Source organism: Anser cygnoides, chromosome 7 (assembly GCF_040182565.1).
Source record: "Anser cygnoides isolate HZ-2024a breed goose chromosome 7, Taihu_goose_T2T_genome, whole genome shotgun sequence".
Taxonomy (NCBI): domain Eukaryota; kingdom Metazoa; phylum Chordata; class Aves; order Anseriformes; family Anatidae; genus Anser; species Anser cygnoides.
The window spans coordinates 16,427,520-16,439,688 of record NC_089879.1 but is presented as its reverse complement, the minus strand read 5'-3'; the positions used below and the strand labels follow the sequence as shown (position 1 = coordinate 16,439,688).

The following is a 12,169-nucleotide window of genomic DNA, read 5'->3' as shown; positions in this document are numbered from 1 at the left end:
TAAAGTGTCAGAATCCATTTTGTCAATGAATTAGAAGTGATGCTTTAATTATCTTTAAGATGACCTTATTAATAGCAGAACTGCAAATTCGTGATCTAGTTTTTTGAGGTATTTCAAAGCATTCCCTCTATTTGTTTAGATCACTCTGATCAGAGTAGTTTTAAGAAAGGTTTCCAATTCACTGAACAGCAAAAACTAAACTTCACTGGGAGAAAAAACACTCGATAATTTGTTTTGAGAATGTAAAAAAAAAAAACACAACCCACATACCTCCAAAACTTTTTTTTTTTAATAAGGTTCCAATACAGACTTAATGCTAGTGAAGGTTTTTTTTTTTTTTTTTAATATCAAAGTTTGGTATACCCTCCGTAAAGCCTATGGTCCTTGAAGAAAGATTAATTTGAATCAATTTCTCCCTCACTCCCCACAGTTGTATAGTTTGAATCACTCAGCAGTGAAAGATGATGATGTTCCTTTAAATATATAAAAAGGTAACTATCTTAGAGGAAAAATTCCTATCTCTACATTTAAATGGAACTAGTAGAAAAACTGGAACAACCACACCTTCTACAGTAACATAGGTATGTGCTATACTACAAATAATTGTCCTGAACACTTGTAAGTCTGAAAAGAAAGGATCTTAGGAACTCAATGCTCTGAAATAAAAGGTAAAGACAAGATGTCTTGAATATACCAAAAGCAATATTGACACTATAGTATCAGTGGTCAAGCTGTTGAAAGGTTCATTTGTCAAGAGCTGCTATGTAACTTCAAAGGGATATGGATGGGTTTTGCTCTATCTATCAAAAAACATGTCTGAAGCCAAATTTGCACAACACCACACCTGCTAATTACAGAGAAACTTAGGAGTTCTCCAGGAACAGCCAAGGCGTTACAGCATTCCAAAATATTAATTCTTTTATGTGATTTACATGTGGAATTGAAACAATTCTATACCAACTCACAAGTATCACAGCACTTTTTATTAAAGCTCAATTCCTTACGTTCAACTTGTGTCACAATTTGGTCTTAAAACCAGACACTGAAGCAATGCATCACATGACCTTCTTAACACATCGACTTTTTGTGCTTCACAGTGAGGCTTAGGAATGAACCTTAGCCAAAACAGAAATTTGTCTTCATATCAGCTACCAGACCAAACAGGTGTTATCTAACTCCTTGCAGAGAGCACTACTGCTTTTCACTAAAGCAGTGTAGTTTTACAGGAATACGGAAACACTGTTAACTCAATTTGACACTGATCTTTACAGTAGGCACGGCCTCAGTATACAAACTTTTCAGTTCTATCTTAACTCTCCAGTTAAGCCCCATATCGCTCATACGTCAGCACAATTATTTAAGCAGACTGCCCCACATCTAATGAAATTAGAATATTACTCTATTTTAAGCAACTTCTTACAGTATTATTTTAAAGTACATAGTAGTCTTGTTACAGCAATCTCTCACTGCTTTCAGGTCCTTATGGACAGCATTAGGAGCAGATCCTAACATATACAGGCTCATAAGAAGTATGAGTAGAATAACATAAAGGGATATTTTGAAGAAACTACTAAGCTCAAACTAACATACCCCTACAAGAAGTCTCAAAAAGTACACTGCTACTGTACATTTTAATTTATAATGGCCTTGAATTCCAAGGGTGCACACCTTCACTCTGCTACACAGAACTGTAAGCTTCACATATAGCTTCAGAAATGGAATTTGTTTTTGTTACAGTGTATCTGAAGAACAGAGATTCCACCAGCATGTGACTTGAGGCTAATCTATCACAAGGTTAACTTGGTTTTATGGTTTCTCTTCAACTATTCTGTAGGGAAGCCTAACATACCCATTTCACACACAAAATAAAGATGGCAGGAATTTGAGCTCAGCATTTTTTAATAGAACAGCTCTATTAAGACCTACCTCTGTATCAGTGAATAACTTCAAACACTGGCACACCCGGGCGCACATGTGTGTAAGCAGATACTACCCAACATCTTGAGGCAGAGCCAGAGCAGACTAATCACTTTTCTCCATGGAAGCCTGTTTTATTTCTGTTACTTTACAACCAGGGGCTCGGAAAGGCTAAACAGTTTCTCCCCGGTTTTTGCGGCTCGGTATCATAAACCCCCACTGTTTTAGGTCGATGAAGCCAACAAAACCAAGGCGGCGCGTTCAAGAGGCCGCCCGAGGCGCCCCGTGCGGAGCCCCAGGGGGCTGAGGGAGGGAGAAGGAAGGAAGGGGGCTCCCCTGCGGGCCGGGCCCGGGAGGGGAACCCAAACCCGGGAGCCCGCTGCCACCCCCGGGCCCGGCGAGGCGGAGGAGCCGCAGCGAGGCCTGGGCGGGCTGCCGGGCCCAGCGGGGAAACGGGGCAGCGCTCCCCACTCCCCCCCACCCCCCCACCCAGGCCGCACAGAGGCCCGGAGCCCCCGCCCGTTCCCTCCCGTCCCCTACCGACCTGGAGACGGCCATGGCCGCCCCGCGCGGGGCCCGGCGGGCGCAGGGAGGAGGGCGCGGGGCCTAGCTCGGGCCTCTCGGGCGCCGCACCCGGCCTCGGCCCCGCCGGCGATCGGCGGGCGGCGGCTGAGCGCGGCTGCGGGCGGCAGCGGTCGGGGTCTCGCTCCCCCCCGGGTCGGCGGCGGCGGCGCGGGCGGCGGCGGTTCGCGACCCTCGGAGCGCGGGTTAAAGGCTCTAGCCGCCCATCGCCGGGGCGAAGCCCAACGCCTGGTTTTATACGAGCAGCCATCTTGTATTTATTCCCTTCCTCCATGAGAGCCGCTTCCTGATTGGCAAGGCCGCCCGGCCGCAGCCAATGGGGAGGGCGCTTCTAAGAGCGGAGAGGGCGGGCGCAGGCGGCAGCCGGACTGAGCAGGAGCGGCCATGGAGCTGCCGAGCCGGCGGCGGGCGGGGGGGTGCGCGCAGGCCTCCGGCGGCGCGTACCATCTGCGGTGCGGGGGGGGAGGCCTGCTGGCGAGCGCCCGGCCCCCTCGCCGCGGGGCGAAGAGAGGCAGGAGGAGGTGCGGCAGGAGCCTTCCCGTGCCTCTCTGCTGCGGACCGCCCCTTCCCCGCCAGCAGCCCGACGAGAGGGGGCAGCCGGCGGCTCGGCGAGCTTACGCCGCGTCCCCCGCCCGGCCGAGATGCGCTGCCCCGCGGCCTTCAGCCGGCGCTGCGGCGCTGCCGCCGGGCCCCGCGGGAACTACAAGTCCCGGCGTGCAGCGCGCACCGCGTCGCGTCGGGGCCGTGCGTGGCGCAGCTGGCGGCCGCCCCCGCCCTCCGCTCGCTTCCCCCCGGAGGCCGGGGCGGCGGGGCCGTGACGGGGCGGGAGCGGGGGCAGGGGGCGAGGCCGGGGCCGTTCGGGCCCCGACGGTTCTGGAGCCGGCAGCTGCGGGGGGCTCCCAGCCGCTGCCCCCGGTCCCGTCGCGCTGGCTCCCGCTTTGCACCGTGCCCTCGTCCCTGCGGCGTCAGCGCGAGTCGGAGCTTTGGAAAGAAGAGCTCGGGAAGGGGCTGGAGGAAGTCTTGAGCACAGTCACTGCGTTAATGGGCCCGGCCTGCGGTGTGAGGAGAGCCGGCTGCATAACCTTTCATGGGATAAGTTCAAAACACAACAGTGGGGTTTTCTGTCCTGGGAATTACGCATAGACTTGCATAAATCCAGGGATCTGCATAATGCTCCAGTACGGGGAAGTTCTCATCCGAAGCCCCTCAAGGCGTGCAGGGCGTCCCAAACCTTTCCATAGAGATTTCTGCTCACCCCCTGCCGTCAGGATGAGAGGTTCGCCTTCCCCTGTAGTAGTTAACTCTTCAAATATGTATGTACTCATCCATTCCTCAAAAACATGCACACACCAAGTAGACACACTTCATTCCACCTGCACCTCCACCATCTCTTTATAGCTCCACAATCAGGACGTTGCTACGTAATACCTCAATCTTCTCTTATACACTCAGGTCAAGCCTATACACGAGTCCCCTAGAAAGGCCTGCCCCACACACACATGGACACCGGGAAGCAAAACACCTCTTTCCTACCCGTTCCCTCTCCTGTCGTTTGCCGGGGTCTCCTTGGTGATGAGGAACTGAAGTTAAAAGTGGCCACTTCAGAAACACCAACCACCGGCAACGTGAGTCAGCCCGAGGCCTCCACACCACAGAATGTGGCCAGAGCAAACCACAGGCTTCATTTTCTGTGGTAGAGACAGTTTCTGTCACTGTGCTGTGCTCAGTGACCCAGATGCCTTTTCTCTTCCCTCTCATGGCTCTGATGTAAGAACTACCTTTAATGAGTACAATATGCCCCCTGTAGCGGGATATAGAAACAAACAAACAAAAAAACCCAGTGACTTTAGGTTGAGGCCAGGAACCTCTTACAGAAGTACTCCAAAAGGATAAGAATTCACACCTTCCTCTGCCATCGTGGAACCAAGAAGTAACCTCTCTGGGAGTGAATATATATTTTTCTTGCATGTTACATGCTGTTGGACAAGAATGTACAAAAAACATCCCTGATAATATTTCCAAATTCATTTAGCCAGGAATCAGAAGCTATTCTTTCCTGCCATGGATGTTAGCGAAATGACCCTCAGGTGCTATTTCTAATATCCATGTAATTCTAACATCCTGGCTCCTCTCAGGTTCCTTTAAACATTTTGTGCATTGTTTTAATAGCATTTAAGGCAAAGTGCCAATCAAGAATACAATAAAATTTGTTTCGAACAGCTCCATAGCAGTTATCTTACCTGATAAAAATAAGCGCAGGGAAAATATTGGTGGTGGGTCTTATGGACTGAGTACTTGCTGAAATGATGATAAACTGCAGTCCAAGCGAAACAATCTGCAAAAGACAGAAAGAATGATCTGTTATTTATTTGATAGCAGGCATTCAGGACTGAAACACAACTGATTCAAGTTTCACGCTATATATTTTTGTATTTTGATGCGATGTTTATATAAAGCAGATTCTTACTTAACTATGAAAAACAATTCTTCTTTATCCACTACCTGCTCCATAAGTCATACCAATTCTTTTTGCACATTTGTTTTCTTTTGACCAATTTTTCTGAAGTAGCCACATATTCTCTCCTGTTTGTTTTTGTATATAAACAAAAATGAAATATGTAGAGAATAATAGAGAATATATAAAAGAATATATAAAAGAATCCCCTCTGCAAATCTGCTGTATGCCAGTACACTCTCTAAAACCTGTTCCTAAATTAGATAAAACTCAATAATTTCTAGTCAGTTGTCAGGTTCCGATCATAACTTCTTGCATTGATCTCAATTATTTTCAGTTTGTGTTCCTTTTTCTGCCAACTGTGTCTACTTGTGAACTCTTTCTGCTTAGTCTGCAGATCCACAGCAACTGAAACTGCCTTATTTACTATGTATGCTGACATGTCTTCAAGTGCTCTAGCTGTGCAAATAGTAGAAGAAAGAGGCACAGTGTCCCTGGTGGAATCCCTCCTGATTAGACCTGACGTACCATATTCTAGTCTTCTGATTTTATTTTTCCAGTTCATTTTTCTTGTCCTGAAGATTTGTATTGCTTAGAATCATGCCAACCTCTCTGTAACTGTAGATATAACTTTTGATTCCTCCTAGTCTGGTAAAACAGATTATTTTAGTAATTGTTTGCATGTACTTTAGTAGCTCTCAATTTGATTTTCAAATTCCCTTGGAAATTTTGTCGGAGTAGAAGCTAATATTAGAAGCTTAGCAGTTTGTGGAGACATCTTTGCTTGTGTCTTAATCACTACTGTTAATTTATTATCTGGAAAAATGTTGTTCTACAATAAATTTATGTATTATGGCCTGATGCAGGTGAATTATGCAGGTTCTTTGCAACATGCACTCCTTAATGATGCCTTCTGTTCTGAAGTCAACAAACTAACGAGTTATCCTCTTGGCTATTTCTAATATTCTTTAAAATTCTTATTTGTAGATATTTAACTGTTTCAAGTATTCCTATTTTTTTAATTTGTAATATCTCTGTAGGTTAGACCCCCTTTACTGCTGTCACAAACATTGGATTTCTGATTGCTGAAGAATATTTACTTTTCTTAAATAATCTCTTATTTCTTGCTAATTAACACTTTATATTAACATTGTGCTTATTGTTTTAAGGTTGTACATGTTTGTTTGTTTGTTTGGTTTTTGCCATCTAAGCTTCACTACTTTCCATACCAACACTTGTGATTTAAATTGTTTCATTTTTACCCCAAGGAAATTCCTGACTAGCTGCATAGCCTTCTTGAAAACCTCCTTAATACGTGGCAGTTTGCACATGGTCTTCCTTTGAAGTTCTTCACGAGGAGCAGTGGTGTCATACCAGAGACTGGATGCTGACTGATATACTTGCAGTCCAAAAACTACCACAGAGATATCAATGAAATGATATCTGAGAGGAATTCCAAGAGACAAATCAGGTCAAAGTCATTGCCACTTGATTTTATCTTGTAAGATTGTATAGACTTCCTCAGAAGTGGTGCTCCTTGCCCATCTCCATTATAAACAGTTTTCTGTACAAGTGATTGTAACCTCATTTTTAATAACCGTGGTATGTAATTTTTTCCAGCAGTTAGCTCCATGATCTCAAATCTCTCATTTTCTAACTTAGCTCTACTTTCCACCCTATTTTATAATAGATGAATACATATCTTTTAAATTACTGATATTCTTTGGTCACACTTCATATCTATAAATTGGAAATTCCTCAGTTTTGTCTAGATGTTATCCATGCTCTTGATTTGAATGAATATTTAATAGTTTGGGTATTTTATTATTCCTGTGGCATGGCTTCTGGGAAATAACCTATGCATTTCATAGAGTTGTTCTTTTTTTTCCCAAAAAGCCTTTTAGGTTTTATGTTTATATTTAAATCTTCCTTCTTTTTACCCCTCTCTGAACAGTGTTACTAGTAACTACACCACTTACTATGACAATAAAATGACTAAACTACATGTACCTTCACTAAACGTGGCTTATGAGCTCTGAAGTACTACAAGGTTAACAATAATAATTCACAATGGACACTCAGGAGAGCCTAGATCTCTATTTGCATACATAAACGTACATATATACATTTATAATACATATACACACAAACATACATTTATGCACACATATGTATATAAAAAATAACAATATTTCATACCCAGAAAGACTGAAGGGGAGAAAAGCTCCTCTTAAATATCTAAGTGGTGGTTTGTTGTTTTTTTTTGTTACTGTTGTTGTTGCTTTTGTTTTTTCTGATCAAGGTAACACGCAAAAATAAGCCACAGAAGGAAAAAGAAATGGAAATAATGAGGACAAACTCTATAAATCTGCAGGTCTTTCTACATAGGTTTGTGGAAATACACAGCATGAAAATAACATTAGTAGAAACAAATAATGCTACAAAGTGACCATTTATTAAGATTTTCCATTGTTTAAGCTTGTGTGGCTGTAACTTTTTTTCTTTTCTTTAATCCCAGAAGTCAAATTGTTCTTTTTTTCATGAGCTAAGGCAAGAGGGACACTAGCCTGTGCAGTTTAAAGAGTGCATATAATTCCAGCATGCACAAACTGAATACAAACAACATAAATAGGAAAGCAACTCTGTCATCAGGGACATAAGGATGCAGAACCACGCTATAACGCTGAACAAACAGGGACAGAGGTTTCACGTCTAGTCCAGCTCTTTCCAAAAGCTGTTGCTTTATAAAGACAGAAAAGAAGGCTAATCTGTGGCTATTGTCACAAGTTCTGTACAATTACTGAGCTTAAATTAGATTTAAAAACAAGTTGGGTGAATATATCCTTTTCTCTCTATTTTATTATAACTACTATATTAAACGATATGAATCAATTCATGTTTTTCTTTTAATTTGTAAAAATGTCTTCTCAGAATATATTTTAGGCCTATTAAAGATTTCTGGTGTTTAACTACTGAAAATCAGAATTTACCATTGCTATTAAGTAGCTTCAACATAAAGTAGAAAACACTCCAGTTGAGATGGGATTAACAGATATCAGCATTAGCTTGTACTCTCTCAACTTCTCCTTAAGGAGTTAACTTTCCTTTATAGACTTTTGTTTGGCAGTGTAACTTTCAAAGTGAAAACTTCTCTGTGTTTATGTTAAAAGAGCTTGTTTGAAGAACTCCATGAAAATCATCATTGTCTGTGTCAGCTTTTAAGTATATTTATCTTGGGGGCTCTTTCATCTTCCTTTGTGGAACATTCAGGCTTCAACATTGCTCATAAAGGAAGAAAATGACTCCTGCTTCCGGTATGTGTCTGCACTGGCTTCCTTCTTGTCCTTTTTGTAGAAGCAGTTACTTCAAATTTGTATGTTACACTTTAACTAATTCATAACTGTAGGTTTTATGTAATGGGTACAATGATAGCAACTTTATAGTGTTTTGATACTACCCTGGAAGTGTGCAAAATGTCAGGTATGCATTTGTAATAAACAAGTCGGATAGGAGTCTCAAATTTCTCAAATGATTGGATTCTTGATATCCAGTGAAACCAGCCTGTTTTCAATGCGTGAAACAGATCTGTGGCATGGTTTCATATTTGATTGTCTGAAATTCTCACTGGATTCTGCAGGGTGTATCTTCAGGACATTACACTACACCTAGATTATATTTAAAGCTTAAAGGAAAGCCTTCATTAGTTTTAATCTCCCACATGACTCTATTGCAGGATTAGAGGTCTGAATGCTGCAGTGTGTTTCTGATAGCTGTTACTTGCATCAGCACAGTACTTACACAGAGGCACAGGCTAGAAGACCCAGATAAGAAGTTACTAGGAACTCCTTCTCTAGTGCATACCCTCTTTTTATACTCAGGAATCTTTCACCAGCTTTCTACACCTTTTGCACATTTCTTCCCTCACACTGGTAACTCTCTACTCCCTGTCATTTTCCCTTCCATTTTTTTTTCCTGTCCTCCCGCCCCACCCCTACTGCCTTCTCACCTCAGGAGAAAGGGAAATATTGTGGCCTGCAACCAGGTTGCTTCCCCACCTGCTTCTTGGTGACTGGTCCCACGAGCAGAAGAAAGAGATCTGCAGGTTTGGTGCTTGCTAGCCACTGGAACCAGTGAAGAGTGGTCCATTGATGACTGGATCAAACATGATTTGGCCTGGAGGGGAAACACACATCACTGGTTGGTAACAGCACGAAAGCAATTTCTTTTTGTAGGCACAAATGTTAAACTGCTGTTCAGCAGCCAGGTTTTCATATCCCGTTGCTGAGCCCCTTTGAGGGGATTCATTCCTTCTTTCCTCACAAACGTTCTTTGAGTGTATTTCTGCATGCCTCATGTGACACATCTCAACAGAAGGACCTAATTTTCAGAAGTGAGTGCCCAGCTCATTGAACAGCCAGCCCTGGCACAGCGGTTGCAGCCGTGCGCCCCAAATTTGAATCTTATCACATCACCGATCACTTTCACACATAAAAAAAAGTCTGCAGCTTGCTAGTAGCTACTTTAGATGCAAACAAACAGAAAAGGATCCTAATTGTGTTTGGGGCTTCTTGTTACTTGTGGGTCATTTACCTTTTGCTCCAGCTGAGAGAAAAAGTCACATGCAAGCCTTTCTAGCCCTACTTAGCTTCACTGCCTGATGCAAATCAGGCCGCCAATTAAATCTTCACTTCAGGACAGTAACAGTAAAGGAGTTTTTATGTGAGGTCAGAGTTTAATAGTTACAGATACTAAAACCCTTACAACTCCTTCATATCATTGTATGCTACCTCTGCATTTTCTGAGTTGTTGTGTTCTTCGAGATTTCACACTTGATGCTGTGGGAAACCAACCCTATCCATCAAAGTCCCCCTTTCTATTGCTACGCCATAGTACAACAGGTATTTCTAGGTTCATTGAGAACATACATAAAAGACTCCAACAAGATTTTATGATGTTACTGCAGAACTATGTAAGACAGAAGAGAAAAAGGAAAGTGTTTTTTTTTTTTTAATGACTGGCAATGTAATACAATATTCAGTCAAAAAAAAATATTTAATTTCATTTTCTACCATGTGGATCAATTAGTAATTGAATACTACAGATGCTAATATGCAGAGATGACTCAACTGTGGAATTTGAGATAAATGTCAGTAACAGTTTGCAACGTATTATGTGGATTTAGCTCTGCCTAATTCTGTTAGGAACAATAGGGGAGAAAAGACTTATCCTAAATTCTAAAAAAAAAAAATATTTATAAAACCACCTTTGGCTATTTCCATGTAGTCATCTCAAAGACATTTGTGAAAACATCTATTATTTTTGCACGAAAAGAGGAATCCAACATAGTTATTAAAGTGATGTTTATTTTGTCAAATAGCAGGAGTTACACCATCTGACTGCTTGGACCTATAGGGTTGGTCTCAAGTGCTCTGTCATCATATTGTGCTAACTTTCAAAGGTTGTCTTAGGGGACATCTTAAATCCATTGCCCTCTTTATGGCTGGTCTTGAAAGGGCATTTTAGCCAGCATTAATTCCATATTTGTCACAGTAAGCACGATTATTCAAGTATAAATTTCCATTTCTACCCATTTGGGGAAACCACCAGGCTTATAATTCATTCATGGCTGGGTAACTACTGGGGCAATCATTTGTAAATTCATGTGGTACAAACATCATCTGTTTGTTATCATTAGCCTGGCTTTTCAGAGTCCTGCTCAAGCAACAGTAAACTCTCTTCGTACTGTGCGTGATGGTCAGAATTTCTGAGTAACTACACTAGGGATGCAGAAATGCCCGGTATGTCTCCACAGGGATACTGAAATTATACCTACTTGCTTGATGCTCCCTTAGTTCAGAGAGAAGCCACTCAGGATCCTGTGTGCTGTCTTCTATAAAACATCCTGTAGTATTAGGGTTGGCAGGGGTATCCAAGTCTTCATTATTTCCCTTTAGTGAAAATAACTGGAATGAGAAATATCAAGTATAGTTGCAGAAATACAGAACCACAGATTTTTGTAATAATTATAGCCAAATAATTTTAGACACAAAAAACATTAAATGAACTACTTGTAGCAACTATAGTCTAGAGAAAAAAATGGGCTGCTAAACAAGTGTCTTTTACTTACTACATAACAGTCTAAAAGTTTTTGTAAATCCTAAAAGAGAACACGCATCATTGTACTGAAGGAGAATATCCTTACTAGTTAACTTTCTACACTTTCTGTACCGATGGCTCCTAGTTTGAAGAAGACCATGCCACCAAACTATTAATTATGCATGATCAGGTGATGTTTACAGATGATCTTTATTGTCAACATCTGGTTGCAGATCCAGCTGCTTGGGGCAGCTTGAACCCAGCTTTATACTGCTATGGAAGCAGCATGTGTGGCATGGAGCCCTGTCAAGTGGAGCCACTTCAGGTACATCTGCACATAAATTTCCAACATCAGGAGCACCTAGCACATCCTTTTCATATAACATAGTCAGTTGTACTCCAGCCAGGCTAGTAAGCTTCAACTGAAGGTAGTCTGTGGTAGATCACTTCTCTGTGCTTTGGGAGGCTTTCTGAATTACAGCACTGTGCACATAGAACATGTGTTTCTGGTGTAACTTGCTGTAGGTGCTGTGTCCAGAGCACTAGTAAGGAACTACATGTGCACTGGTTACAACATTAAGAACCATCTAGAGACTCCATTGGTGAAGATGTCTTGGATGTACTGGTAATCACAGCATGTTCCCTGGCAATGGAATACAATACTCAGTACTAGCAAACTGGTGGAAGGTTTTGGTCTGTGCTGCTAACCCTCTCCCCAACAACTCCTGGCATATTTCAGGAGATAAGACACATTTCAGGGACCATCCCCAAATTGCAACTGTCTTGCTGTGGTTTAGAACTAACTAGCACAGAGGTGCTAGTCATCTCACGTCAATTGGCCTCAGTGCCTGGGAGCATTTCCAGATACATTTAATGTAGTAACATAAGTGGAGCTTGAGAAAGCTTATTTGGGTTTGGGCTTGAAATGGCCCTTTGCAGATATTCCTCAGCTAGACAGCTGAAGGCAGCTTCAGCTTTTAGCTGAAGACAGCTAAAAGGCTCCCAAACTCTGGAGCAGCATGCAAACTCTCAAACAGTCCTGCAGGAGTTGACCAAGGACTGGTAATAGCTAGCACCCCTCCTAATTCCTTGTGGAATTGCCACATTTCTCTTTGCACT

General features: G+C 42.5%; 1 protein-coding gene across 1 annotated transcript in view; it reads right to left on the bottom strand.

Moving 5' to 3' along the window:
- The window catches only part of BTAF1 (B-TFIID TATA-box binding protein associated factor 1), a 48,291-nt gene extending 45,526 nt beyond the window's left edge, over nucleotides 1-2,765 (bottom strand). Inside the window, exon 1 of the mRNA XM_048060419.2 lies at nucleotides 2,462-2,765. Within this exon, the coding sequence (XP_047916376.2) occupies nucleotides 2,462-2,475 (14 nt within the window). The 5' untranslated portion in view covers nucleotides 2,476-2,765. The remainder of the gene's footprint in view (nucleotides 1-2,461) is intronic.
- Between the last annotated feature and the right edge of the window lie 9,404 nt (nucleotides 2,766-12,169).